This window comes from Eurytemora carolleeae, unplaced genomic scaffold (assembly GCF_000591075.1).
Source record: "Eurytemora carolleeae unplaced genomic scaffold, Eaff_2.0 scaffold86, whole genome shotgun sequence".
NCBI lineage: Eukaryota > Metazoa > Arthropoda > Copepoda > Calanoida > Temoridae > Eurytemora > Eurytemora carolleeae.
In genome coordinates, this window is record NW_019396290.1 from 48,505 (window position 1) to 62,968 (window position 14,464).

Below are 14,464 nucleotides of genomic sequence, written 5' to 3' on the forward strand. Positions count from 1 at the left end.
TCAACATCCAAAAGTATGGTTGATTACAATAATGTGTTATTTAATATTATTTAAATAAATATTTAGTTGAAAATTGAGCTTTTATTTTTTCTGACTATTATTTTATTTAAGCTGATCAGTCAAATATTGTTTAAATCTCCATAAACATAAAATCCTGAGTTTGTTTTAAACAGAAAATCAATATCTGAAAACATTGCGTGATAATGCTTTTTACATCAGATGATTCTCTAGTTCTTTAATCAGCTGATTATCTAGTTCTTTAATCAGCTGATTCTCTAGTTCTTTAATCAGATGATTATCTAGTTGTTTAATCAGCTAATTGTTTAGTTGTCTAATTAGCTGATGAAATAGTTGCATAGACAGCTGATTATCTAGTTGTTTAATAAGCTGATTAAATAGCTATTTAATCAGCTGATTATCTTGTTATAACTCAACTGAATATCTAATTGTTTATTCAGCTGATTATCTAGTTGTGTTTAATTAGCTGATTATATAGTTGTGTTTAATTAGCTGATTATCTGATTATTTAATCAGCTGATTATCTAGTCGTTTTATCAGCAGACTATCTACTTTTTAAATTAGCTGATTATCTAGTTGTTTTATCAGCTGATATATTGTTGTTTAATTAACCGATTATCTAGTCATTTAATCAGCGGATTATCTAGTTATTTAATAAACTGATTATCTAGTTGCTTTATCAGCTGAATATCTAGTTGTTTTATCAGCTGATAATCTTATTGTTTAATCAGCTTATTAGCTAGTTCTTTAATCAGCTGAATATCTAGATGTTTAATCAGTTGATTATCTAGTTGCTTATTCAGCTCATTGTCTAGTTGTTTTATCAGCTAATTATCTGGTTGTGTAATTAGCTGATTATCTAATATTTTAATCAGCTGACTAACTAGATTTTAACCTTAATATAAATGAATCAGCTGTTTAAATCTTAATGTTGTGTGAAAGAACTATCAACTAAAACCAACAGTTTCCATCACTATGAAGGACTCCCCCAGCTAATGATAAAACTTTTCTTTTGAAATATTTCTTGAATGAGAGTTTCTAATTTGGAGTTTTATACTTTTCTCTGCAACAGATATTTAAGAAAAATTACTTAGAGTACTATTAGAGTACTATTAGATTAGAGTACTATTAGAGTACTATTAGATTAGAGTACTATTAGAGTACTATTAGATTAGAGTACTATTAGAGTACTATCAGAGTACTATTAGAGTACTATAAGAGTACTATTAGAGTACTGCTAGAGTACTATTGGAATACTATTAGAGTACTATCAGAGCACTAGTAGTGCACTATTAGAGTACTATTAGAGTACTATTAAAGTACTATTAGAGTACTAACAAAATACTAACAAAATACTATTTAAGTACCATTAGAGTACTATTAGAGAACTGTTAGAGTACTATTAGAGTACTATTAGAGTACTATTAGAGTAATATTAGAGTACTATTAGAGTACTATTAGAGTACTATTAGAGTAATATTAGAGTACTATAAGAGTACTATTAGAGTACTATTAGAGTACTATTAGAATACTATTATAGTACTATGGTTTCCAAATAAATTGATGTTACCAATATAATACTAATAAGATGTTCCCATAGATAAAAACATAATACTATTAGATTACTATCAGAGTACTAATAGAGTACTATTAGATTAGATTACTATTAGAGTACTATTAGAGTACTATTAGAGTACTATTAGATTAGATTACTATTAGAGTACTATTAGAGTACTATTAGAGTACTATCAGAGTACTAATAGAGTACTATTAGATTATATTACTATTAGAGTACTATTAGAGTACTATTAGAGTACTATTAGATTACTATCAGAGTACTATTTGAGTACTATTAGAGTACTATTAGAGTACTATTAGAGTACTATTAGAGTACTATTAGAGTACTTTGAAAGCACTATTAGAGTACTATTAGAGTACTATAAGAGTACTATTAGATTACTATTAGAGTACTATTAGAGTTCTATAAGAGTACTATTAGAGTACTATTAGAGTACTATTAGAGTACTATAAGAGTACTATTAGAGTACTATTAGAGTACTATTAGAGTACTATAAGAGTACTATTAGATTACTATCAGAGTACTATTAGAGTACTGTTAGAGTACTATTAGAGTACTATTAAAGTACTATTAAAGTATTATTAGAGTACTATTAAAGTACTATTAGAGTACTATTAGAGTACTATTAGAGTACTATTAGAGTACTATCAGAGTACTATTAAAGTACTATTAAAGTATTATTAGAGTACTATTAAAGTACTATTAGAGTACTATTAGAGTACTATTAGAGTACTATTAGAGTACTATTACAGTACTATTAGAGCACTAGTAGTGCACTATTAGAGTACTATTTACGTACTATGGTTTCAAAATAAATTAATGTTACCAATATAATACAAATAAGGTGTTCCCATAGATAAAAACATAGTACTATTAGATTACTCTCAGAGTACTACTAGAGTACTATTAGAGTACTATTAGGGTACTATTAGAGTACTTTTAGAGTATTATTAGAGTACTATTAAAGTACTATAAGGGTACTATTAGAGTACTATGAGACTACTATTAGAGTACTATTAGAGTACTATTAGAGTACTATTAGAGTACTATTAGAGTACTATTAGAGTACTATTAGAGTACTATTAGAGTACTTTTACAGTACTATTAGAGTACTTTTTACGTACTATGGTTTCAAAATAAATTAATGTTACCAATATAATGCAAATAAGGTGTTCCCATAGATAAAAACATAGTACTATTAGATTACTATCAGAGTACTATTAGGGTACTATTAGAGTACTATTAGAGTACTATTAAAGTACTATCAGAATACTATTAGAGTACTTTTAGAGTAATATTAGATCACTATTAAAGTACTATTAGAGTACTATTAGAGTACTATTAGAGTACTATTAGAGTACTAACAAAATACTATTTAAGTACTATTAGAGTACAATTAGAGCACTATTAAAGTAATATTAGAGTACTATCAGAGTACTATTAGAGTACTATTAGAGTACTATTAGAGTACTATTAGAGTACTATTAGACTACTATTAGATTACTATTAGAGTACTATTAGAGTACTATTAGATTACTATCAGAATACTATTAGAGTACTATTAGAGTACTATTAGATTACTATTAGAGTACTATTAGAGTACTATAAGAGTACTATTGGAATACTATTATAGTACTATGGTTTCCAAATAAATTGATGTTATCAATATAATACTAATAAGGTGTTCCCATAGATAAAAACATAGTACTAATAGAGTACTATTAGAGTACTATTAGAGTACTATTAGAGTACTATTAGATTACTATCAGAGTACTATTAGAGTACTATTAGAGTACTATTAGAGTACTATCAGAGTACTATTAGAGTACTATTAGGGTACTATTAGAGTACTATTAGAGTACTATTAGAATACTATTATAGTACTATGGTTTCCAAATAAATTGATGTTACCAATTAAATACTAATAAGGTGTTCCCTTAGATAAAAACATAATACTATTAGATTACTATCAGAGTACTAATAGAGTACTATTAGAGTACTATTAGGGTACTATTAGAGTACTATTAGAGTACTATTAGAGTACTATTAAAGTACTATGGTTTCCAAATAAATTGATGTTACCAATAAAATACTAATAAGGTGTTCCCATAGATAAAAACATAATACTACATATTAGATTACTATCAGAGTACTAATAGAGTACTATTAGAGTACTATTAGGGTACTATTTGAGTACTATTAGAGTACTATTAGAGTACTATTAAAGTACTATGGTTTCCAAATAAATTGATGTTACCATTAAAATACTAATAAGGTGTTCCCATAGATAAAAACATAGTAGTATTAGATTACTATCAGAGTACTGTTAGAGTACTATTAAATTAGATTACTATTAGAGTACTATTAGAGTACTATTAAAGTACTATGGTTTTCAAATAAACTAGTGTTCCCATAGAAAAAACATAGTACTATTAGAGTTAGTTAGAGTATTATTAAAGTAAAATAAAAATCGTTAGTTCAGAGTTTCAGTGAGATTTTTTTTTGTTAGGCCAACGTTCATTGATTTTTCTGAACGATACCATTGTTTAAAAAATATTTGTCCGTTTTGAAAATTTTTGTTCTTACAAAAATGAGGCCCATCTGTAAATGTAAGCCAGCCAACTCTCAATCCTGAGTTACAAAAAAACAAATTAGGTTGAGTCTTATGCATTTGCTTAGTTCATGGTGCCAGAATTTAAACTGAAAAATGATAATTTTAAGAATCATTTAAGCCTTCTAGGATAATATCAGGGAAAAGGAATAAAGGGAAAGGAAATGGCGCTGGTCTGGCATGAGAAAGCCAGTGACACTGCTTTGCGGACGAGTTCGGTATTCCTTACACACACTCTTGTGGTACAGACAAACAACATGACTATAGTCAAGGAAAATGCAGAACAATGTTGTCAATTATAATTAAACTTGAATAACGAGTAGTTCATTGTAAACTTTAACCAAATTATATTCTTTGCATGAAAGTTTACTTTAAAGTGTTGACTTAGAAATATGTAAAAAATATATTACATGTATATTAAACTTATTTTTAAGTAAACAATTAACAATAAACAAATGTACTCTCCTAGACTGTACAAATACCGAGATTCTTATGTACTGTATATACCTACAGAACACACCTTCGGTTCGGTCTTCCTCTCACAAACTTTTTTGGTACAGACACACATGCACATGACGTTTCCGCCCCCTGGATAATAATATACATTGAAGAAGATAATGGGTTTTGTTTTAGAACTTTATTTCCAGTCGTCTGTCGTCATTTTTCGTAGAATGTAAAAATACTGGAAAAGTAAAAGATTATCATAATTCGTTTGCAGGGATGTACACAGGGGGGGGGGGAATATTGGGACTCAGCCCCCTTGGATCTTTAAAATTTGTGGTTAAATTTCAGCCTCTCCCTGGATAAATTCCTTTGTACGCCCATATTCGCGATGAATTGATTCATAAAATCATAATAAACAATTAAATGTTAAATACTTTTCCAAGATGGCTCTGTTTCCTGTATTTTTGCTGGACCCAAGGAGAAACCTCACTCCGGGTTCTGGTCTGGTATCGTTCTCCAGGACTCCTGTTTATCCTGTTCCAACCTCCCTCTCCTTGGGCTGGGCATCTTACTATATTTTTTAATTCTCTCGCTTAAAAGGTGTGTCTGGCTAGACATAGTAGTTGAGCTAAGAATGCAAAATCGATCCTTAAAATCCTCTTTGGCGCTTGCATCCAGGAGGGTTGTGATTCAGCATGGGTTGCCCAGCAGGTTTATACGCAGCACGGATACCCAGCAGGTTGTGCCTTGCTACAACCTGTCTGACCGGCCGGGCGCCAAAGAGGATTTTAAAAATCGATTTTGTACTCTTAGTAAGAAATTACAAACGAACAAACGTCTTTTAGGTCTCAAATGATATCTTAAACATTTCTCTCCAAGACTGTATTCTCAGCTCAACTACCATGTCTAGCCAGACACTCACTTTAACAGTTAGAAATTAAGGAAGGCCTAACGAGTAATGTGCGTTATTAACCATTCTTTTATAAACAGAATCTTACGTTAATTTTCAAAAAATTCTGATAAGTTATAAATAATTTACTGTTTGCCACTTTTACGGAATTTACATTGCCCTTGGCTCTTAACTTTCAGGCTTTATAGATAGAAGGAAAGCTATTAGCGATTGAATCAAATTTTTATTCGAATTTGGCCACTATCGCATTTTTTCGCGAACACTCCCTTTAACGGAATTTTGCCCAGTCCTACCTTCTCCCCTAGACCCAACACTGTATTCTCGGGATTCGATGTATCGTCTCGTAAAACTTGGTTCTGAAAATAGAGATATTTATAAAGTAAACATCTCGTAAACTTTGGTTCTGAAAATAGAGATATTTATAAAGTAAACATCTCGTAAACCTTGGTTCTGAAAATAGAGATATTTATAGAGTAAACATCTCGTAAACCTTGGTTCTGAAAATAGAGATATTTATAGAGTAAACATCTCGTAAACCTTGGTTCTGAAAATAGAGATATTTAAAGAGTAAACATCTCGTAAACCTGGGTTCTGATAATAGAGATATTTATAGAGTAAACATCTCGTAAACCTTGGTTTTGAAAATAGAGATATTTATAGAGCAAGCATTTCGTAAACCATGGTTCTGAAAATAGAGATATTTATAGAGTAAACATCTCGTAAACCTTGGTTCTGAAAATAGAGATATTTTTAGAGTGCACATCTCGTAAACATGGGTTCTGATGATAGAGATATTTATAGAGTAAACATCTTGTAAACCTTGGTTCTGAAAATAGAGATGTTTATAGAGTAAACATCTCATAAACCAGGGTTCTGATAATAGAGATATTTATAGAGTAAACATCTCATAAACCTGGGTTCTACTGGTAGAGCTATACATTATACTAGCTTGGGAACCCAGTTATACTCAAAGTTACTCCCGACGTTTACCCGCCCTCGGTTGTAAATTACGATTTTGACACACTCAAATAAGAATCTCAAAACCAAGCTAAAAACATTACCGCGGGTCTCTCGAGCTTCCCAACCAAAATTTATGACAAATCGGTCAAGTGTTTCCTGAGTTATGATTGGACATCCAAACAAACAGGGATATTAGAAGTTTACAACTTTAGATACTGCAAAACTTTATATATATAGTTTCTGCAGAGTGCATTGCACTGCACAATTAAGGAAATTTTTAAAATTTTTAAGCCAGAAAAACAATGATATATTCCACATCATTGAATATATAAAACTTTAAGGGTACTGTTGTACATAAGAAATGCCTCACCCAGGACTAACCAGAGAGTTAGAGGCGTTCGGTTACTTCTATTTGAAATTATACGTATTATACTGAAGGCATATGATTACCTGTAATACTGGATATCATTGGTTTCCCACAGCTCAAATCTTCTCTAAACATATATGATTACCTGTAATACTGGATATCATTGGTCCCACAGCTCAAATCTTCTCTAAACATATATGATTACCTGTAATACTGGATATCATTGGTTTCCCACAGCTCAAATCTTCTCTAAACATATATGATTACCTGTAATACTGGAGATCATTGGTTTTCCACAGCATAAATCTTTTTATAACAGATATGATTACCTGTAATACTGGATATTATTGGTTTCCCACAGCTCAAATCTTCTCTAAACATATATGATTACCTGTAATACTGGATATCATTGGTTTTCCACAGCTCAAATCTTTTTAAAACATATATGATTACCTATAATACTGGATATCATTGGTTTTCCACAGCTCAAATCTTCTCTAAACATATATGATTACCTGTAATACTGTATATTTTTGGTTTCCCACAGCTCAAATCTTCTCTAAACATATATGATTACCTGTAATACTGTATATTATTGGTTTCCCACAGCTCAAATCTTCATAAACATATATGATTACCTGTAATACTGGATATCATTGGTTTCCAACAGCTCAAATCTTCTCTACACATATATGATTACCTGTAATACTGGATATCATTGGTTTCCCACAGCTCAAATCTTCTCTAAACATATATGATTACCTGTAATACTGGATATCATTGGTTTCCCACAGCTCAAATCTTCTCTAAACAAAAGAAAAAAAATTTATCTACTCATGAAAGGAACTGTTCACGTTATTTCATTTTTCGTTTACAATTTTTGCAGACCTCAGAGCTATTGTGAACCGAAAACTCTTAAATCTTGAAAAGTCGACATCTAGTGTTCTATCTGTTATTTTAATTAAACTATGGCTTTAGCCAACTTTATGAATAATCTAAAAAAACAGGCAGATCTGTCAATGGTCAATCAATTTTTGAGCAAGAAAAAATTTGAAGAAAAAACTCGAATTCGGAAATATTGCTTGCGTAAAATATGAAAGTTATATTAATACTGTCGACGTAATATAAAGAGGGGCATGTTTGATACACCACAGTACCCTTCACATAACTTGGGTATTTCAACGTGAGAGAAGTTGAATGTGAGGTGGGGAGGGGTGAATGGGGAGGGGGTGACAGGAGGGGACTAATATCTTGGGAAGATAGGACCCTGAAAGTACAGATTTATTTAATGATATATTTTTGATCTGCATCTTGATTTCTGACATTGAAGTTTTCTATTTATTCATTTGATGATGTTGGAGAAATAATTTTATAATGATGAAATTTCAATTGACTCACTGTAACTTTAAACCTATCATTGATATTCTTGCTAAAAAGTTTATTATTTAAAGGAATATTTTAAATTAATTCTACACTTAGGCATTAGAGCCAAGGCACTAATGCAAGGAAAGTTAATTGCGGTCGCGTATACTCTGCGTATAATTGAAACCAGTTCTCTGGGCGGAATTTGTAAACAAGAATAGATGAATCAGTGTTTGTTTAGTATCCGAGGAGGTTAAAAGCCTTAAATTTTGATAATTTTGATAATTCACATAATATTTTCCTAATACCAGAATATTTCATTGATTTTATTTGTGAAAATGGATTCCATGTCAGGCTGTGACATCCGTCTTGTAATTAATTTTCCGCCCAAAGACAGTTCACTGCAGTACAAAAAAGGCGCACCCCTCTGAAATAACTTTCCTTGCATTAGTACCTTGATTAGAGCATTCTATTTTTATATCTGTTGATGAATTTTACGTTCAAAATATTTACATATTGACATTTACATGTCACACACTAGAATTACGCGTCAAATTAGTAAATTTAAAAAAATACATCTTTTAAATTCTTTAATTTTTATTCCAAAGCTTGCGAAAAGTCCAACTGTTTTGAAACAGAAGAAATTGCCGATGTTATATTTATTACTTCTGAACCCTGAAAGAATGTTATCTAAGAAACGAAATTTTAAATAATTTCACTTTCCCAAGATTTTTCAAACTATTGCCGCTGTTTCTTAGAAAGTGATGGCACTTCAAAAGACGGTTAAATTTTTTCTTTCAATGCCAATTTATTAAAACTTTAAAAAATATTTGTTCAAGAGTTTCATTAGTAAAGTTGAAACCTATTCTTTAATTATTTTCTATTTAAAAATCGTTTACTTCATATTTTTACCTTATTCCGTTCTTTTGACATGCATTAAATGTTTTTGAATGTGTTTTCTGCAGTTCGCTGTAGAAGTTTTCAACTTTTCTGCAAAGTAACACCAATTATGAAAAGCTAAAATAACAAAATTATAATTATGCAAAATGTTGCACACTTGACGGCCAGACCTAGGCCTGGGCATGTTAGTACTATTTCAATTCGTTCGTTGAATGTTAACAGAATTTATGACACTAGGCTTCTATTTAAACTTCTAGTAGTGGCTTTATCTGTAAGCAATGAGTTACAAAAACAAAACAAAAATGTTTGCTGATTTCAAAATATTTTTTTGCGCATTTTCAAAATTTTACATAAATAAAAAACTGTTAAACACAACTTTTTAAAATTTTGATCATTCATAAACCTTCCGTGGGGTCACGTGAGGTCCCACACACAATTTGGGCTCGATCAGTTCAGCCGTTTTGACGTTTATTGGATACAAACAAACAAACAGACAGACCCGCCACGGATAGAGTGGCATATTTTATTCACAACGGTACCCTAAACATCTTTGTCTGATCAATAATTGGAAAGATATTGTCGTTTTTTTCTAGTTTAAAAAGTGTTGCATTTTGACAATTTTGTCCATTTTGTTTAGGAAGCGGAAAACCGGTGTGACTCGGGCACTTCCCTCTATAAATGGAGGGTTTCGTAAAAAAACGTTCCCAACCGACCCCTTTAAATAATCGCTCAATTAACTAATAGCTAAATGTGAGGTTAAAAAATGAAAATTAACGGTTGATTAACACAAATGTGCCATAACAGGTTTTTGATTTTAATTACAAAAAAATCACATTCCGATTCATCATTTTAAAGTGTATAAATTGGTTATTTTTAATTTTCTTTTAAATTAAAAAAAACAATCGACATTTTCCATTAACTTTTGTTAATTGATCGAAACGTTGCACATCCCTATCTATCCCAGTTTTGTCTGAAACTAAGACAAAAGTGACAAATCATCTCAGGCAAGCAGACAATATTTTTATTTCTTTTTGTTTTCTCAACGGAAATAATTAATCTTCTAAAAATAAGAGCTAAAAGGTTTTATGTAAACCTGCTGCTTTAGTTTAGTTTAGTTTAGTTTAGTTTAGTTTAGTTTAGTTTAGTTTAGTTTAGTTTAGTTCAGTTTAGTTTCGTTTAGTTTAGTTTAGTTTAGTTTAGTTTAGTTTAGTTTAGTTTAGTTCAGTTTAGTTTAGTTTAGTTAAGTTTAGTTTAGTTTAGTTTAGTTTAATTTAGTTCAGTTTAGTTTAGTTTAGTTTAGTTTAGTTTAGTTTAGTTTAGTTTAGTTTAGTTTAGTTTAGTTTAGTTTAGTCTAGTCTAGTTTAGTTAAGTTAAGTTTAGTTTAGTTTAGTCTAGTCTAGTATAGTTAAGTTTAGTTTAAGATAAAGCTCCTCCTCGCTAACCTTATATCTGCTGTAAGAGTGTTTAAACCTCGGTCCTGTTTAATAAAAACTAACCTTATATCTGCTGTAAGAGTGTTTAAACCCCGGTCCTGTTTAATAAAAACTAAGCTTATATCTGCTGTAAGAGTTTTTAAACCCCGGTCCTGTTTAATAAAAACTAAGCTTATATCTGCTGTAAGAGTGTTTAAACCCCGGTCCTGTTTAACAAAAACTAACCTTATATCTGCTGTAAGAGTGTTTAAACCCCGGTCGTATTTATCTATCCCAGATCTTAGTTTATCCAGGCTTTGGCGAGACCCAGTCCTAGGAAAAGATATAATTTTAAAGGGACTGTCAACGTATTTTCAGCTGAACCACAAAATAAAGCGATATATGTCCTATCCATCCGTACCGTACTTTTTATAACAAGAGAGGTATTTTGGTTTTTCTATGTTTGATTGAATTCAGAAATAAAACTTAAAAGAATCGTCATTTTGTTTTGACGTAGATTTAAAGGTACCATTGTGAATCGGGCTAATCCCCTTCTGGTGAGATTGATGTGAAATATATTGGAGTGGGGTTGCCACGCACCTCTGCCCCTTTAGGAAAAGTAAATTGAACCTATATGAAGCATATCTGACCACGTCAATCTTGCTGTACCGGCTAGTCCTGTCCATAGAGCTAGGTACAGTACAAACTGGGACCGAAAAGGTTGACCCGGCTAGGAAATTCAAATGTACTACGGCTGCCTGCATCTATTTTTTGCAATGTTAGGTTAAAACAGCGGAGAAACTAGTTTTATCAAAAACAATAACAAAGATGGCGAACAGTGTGTCAATAATAAAATTCTATGAGAATTTTGCTAATTTCATCTTGATAACCAATTTTAAAAACAAATATTGAAAAGTGCTAAAATGTACATGTAAAGGGCTACAGAAAAGCATAAGTGAGTTAGAGCGGTAAAATCAAAGCCCAAGGCGTTGCGACGCTTCACAGTTTCATTTACTTCGCTACGCCCTTGGATTTATCATTAAATCCCTGGGAGCCGGGGGGTTTTAATTTCCACCCATTCTAATTTTTTGGAGAGTAAATGATATTTCTTAGTATGAACTCGTTACATGGACCTAGGGATGTTAACGTTTTCATTTTTCAGAAAAACGATCGTTTCGTTATGATAACGACGACGAAAAATCTAAAACGAAACGATCGTTTTTAAAAACGATCGTTTTTTAAAAAGTTCTTTTTTTAAAAATGGTCGTTTTTAAAACGATCGTTTTTCAAAACGCTCGTTTTTAAAAACGATCGTTTTTCAAAATGATCGTTTTTATAAAATTCGTCGTTTTGTTAACGATCGTTAACGACGACCCTTCGTTAACGACGGACCTTCGTTAACGATCGTTAACGACGACCCTTCGTTAACGATCGTTAACGACAACCTNATTTTCAAGGGTCTGTAAGCGTAATCTAAAGTATTTTCAAGGGACTGTAAGCGTAATCTAAATATTTTCAAGGGACTGTAAGCGTAATCTAAAATATTTTCAAGGGACTGTAAGCGTAATCTAAAGTTACCCTCCATGCAAAGGATTGCGATCTCGATTCACACCGGTACCTCTACAAATATTTATTTAGAAGTTATTAATTCTACACTTTCTATAAGTTATAAAAAACAGTGCAATTGTTTCTTTTTTTCAGGAGAGAATTCAGTATTTCAAATTATCTAATTCATACTTTATCAGTCAAAGGAGGGTACTGTTTTGAATCGGACATTTCCGTCTTTGCAGGAAGGGTCACTTGAAAATACGCTTTAAGGCCCTTCATGATCATAATTCTTGTACCTTGAACTCATTTCAGGAATGCAGTTTTAAACTGGTCTAATACTCTTCCTCACTGCCTTTATGCAGTTTTAACTGCTTTAATGCAGTTTTCTAACTGCCTTGATGCAGCCCCTGACTGCCTGGATGCCTGTATTCGACTGCCTTAATCATCTTCTCAATATTTTGCTGGTGTAACTGCGATTTAAGAAAAATGTAAACATTTTTACCGTCGCCTGAGTCTGATATCTGTCAGACCTAAATCATATTTAACTTCAATTTAAACATTTTGAGCGGAAAACTCTTAATTATTATTCTTGGCTGGGCACTACAGTCAGTATATGTAAGGTCAAAATGTAATTTAACTTTAGAATACTGAAAAGTACTCCTTCCCCCCTCATACTGCTTCATCAACCCCCAGTAGTTTATCGGCACATTTCCTTGCAATTCCGCTACTTTCCGAACAATTTCTCAAAATTCCGCGAAATTTCGCTCATTTCTGCACAATTCCGCACAATGAGAGCACAATTACTTGCAATTTTGCGAAAATCCTCACAGTTACGAGTAATACGAACATAATTTCACGCAATTCTGTCCAATCCGCGCAACGGAATTCCGATTGAACTATATTAATGCATGGACAGTTTTTTGCATGATATATTTGAATGTAATCGTATTCAGAGTTTTCTGTACCAGTTTTGATATTGGTGTCATGCAATGATCCATTGTTATGATTTGATTATTTGATATTTGCTACTTATATTAAAAACTTTATTTTAAATTGGATGGGTTTGATTATGTCTGTTCATATTATATCGAACTATAGAAAGCATTTTCATATTACGAAAATATTGATCAAAATAATGAACAGTATGTAAGAGATGTAAAAAATTGTGAGATATTCCTAATATCTGTTAATCTTTATATAAAAGATTAGCGGAAGGGCCTGTTTTGAAATTAGGCATTTGATCTATTCCCATTTTACTATATATAATATGTACAATTGCTGCGCGCACGCACGTATGTATGCCTGGATCCTGAGTATAGCTTCAGTAAGGCCTAAACCAACCATGGACGCTGATGTAAACTTACTTTGATTTCTTTCTTAATAGATGACATTCGTGTAAGTAATTATATGAAATCATTATAAAAATTGTTCTTATCAATGTTATATTGTTGCTATAATACTTCAATCTATTTCAGTTAAACATCCAAACTCTTCTACCAAGTAACATCATCTGAATAAAGAATTAAAGAAAACACAGTAAATTAAAGTGAGAGTAGTTTGAAACCGGTCATTCCAAGGGAAATCAATACAGGCCCGGCGTTGCGCGTGAAAAAAAAAATCTAATTTTTGTATCGATGTTAGCCCCGGGATACCCATGGGTTCCTTCGAAAAAATTCAGCCCAATCGGTCCAGCCGTTTGGCCGGCTATATATATATATATATACGAATGTCTTGTTTTATTATATAGATAAGTAGTAATCTCTGTTTATTTTAAAAGCTCTGAAACAATAGGCTTTAACATTTGATTAGAGAACTTGGTAGAACCACGGGAATGTTCTTAGTGACGATTTCCAGGAAAAGCTGGGTTTCCAAGCTAGTAAATATTATCTTATTATTTCATTATCACTGAAAAATACTATAAATAATTGATTATGTTGTTTTGTAATATTTTAATGGAGACAGTACCAATCTTTATATACTTTCACTCAGAAATATTTATCTATTCAAAAAAAGTAGTAATCCCTGTTTACTTCTTTGTGTGTCCGATTTGCCTCAAATTTTTGTTGGCGCACTTGGTAATACCACGCACCGGCACAGGTTCTTAGCTTGGTTTTAAGTCGAATAAGTTTATAAAGAAAGTTTTGTTTTAATCCCTATCCTGGTTGGGCTATTTTTATTTTTATGAATTAGGCATATCATTTTGCCATTAGAGTTGAGATAGGGGAGTGTGATACATGTCCCTAGAGTTGAGATAGGGGAGTGTGATACATGTCCCTAGAGTTGAGATAGGGGAGTGTGATACATGTCCCTTAGAGTTGAGATAGGGGAGTGTGATACATGTCCTTAGAGTTGA

General features: G+C 31.7%; 1 protein-coding gene and 1 long non-coding RNA gene across 8 annotated transcripts in view; one reads left to right on the forward strand and one right to left on the reverse strand.

The window, feature by feature from the left end:
* The window catches only part of LOC111700241 (uncharacterized), a 16,774-nt gene extending 4,205 nt beyond the window's left edge, over positions 1–12,569 (reverse strand). Inside the window, exons 1-7 of one of the 7 annotated variants that reach the window (XM_023471115.1) lie at positions 12,408–12,569; positions 10,810–10,896; positions 9,164–9,241; positions 7,652–7,695; positions 5,856–5,918; positions 5,087–5,223; positions 4,655–4,796 (exon numbers count right to left, since the gene is read on the reverse strand). In XM_023471115.1, coding sequence (XP_023326883.1) covers positions 4,716–4,796; positions 5,087–5,223; positions 5,856–5,918; positions 7,652–7,695; positions 9,164–9,241; positions 10,810–10,896; positions 12,408–12,418 — 501 coding nt within the window. In that variant the 5' untranslated portion in view covers positions 12,419–12,569 and the 3' untranslated portion in view covers positions 4,655–4,715. Of the gene's footprint in view, positions 1–4,654; positions 4,797–5,086; positions 5,224–5,855; positions 5,919–6,972; positions 7,017–7,651; positions 7,696–9,163; positions 9,242–10,809; positions 10,897–12,407 lie in introns of those variants that run through there. The other 6 variants (XM_023471114.1, XM_023471111.1, XM_023471109.1 and 3 more) reach the window with 6 other exon arrangements.
* Positions 12,570–13,334: 765 nt separating this feature from the next.
* On the forward strand, positions 13,335–13,693 carry LOC111700251 (uncharacterized). Its single transcript, XR_002764945.1, has 2 exons — positions 13,335–13,506; positions 13,587–13,693. It is a non-coding gene; the product is annotated as an uncharacterized LOC111700251 (long non-coding RNA).
* The last annotated feature ends 771 nt before the right edge of the window (positions 13,694–14,464 follow it).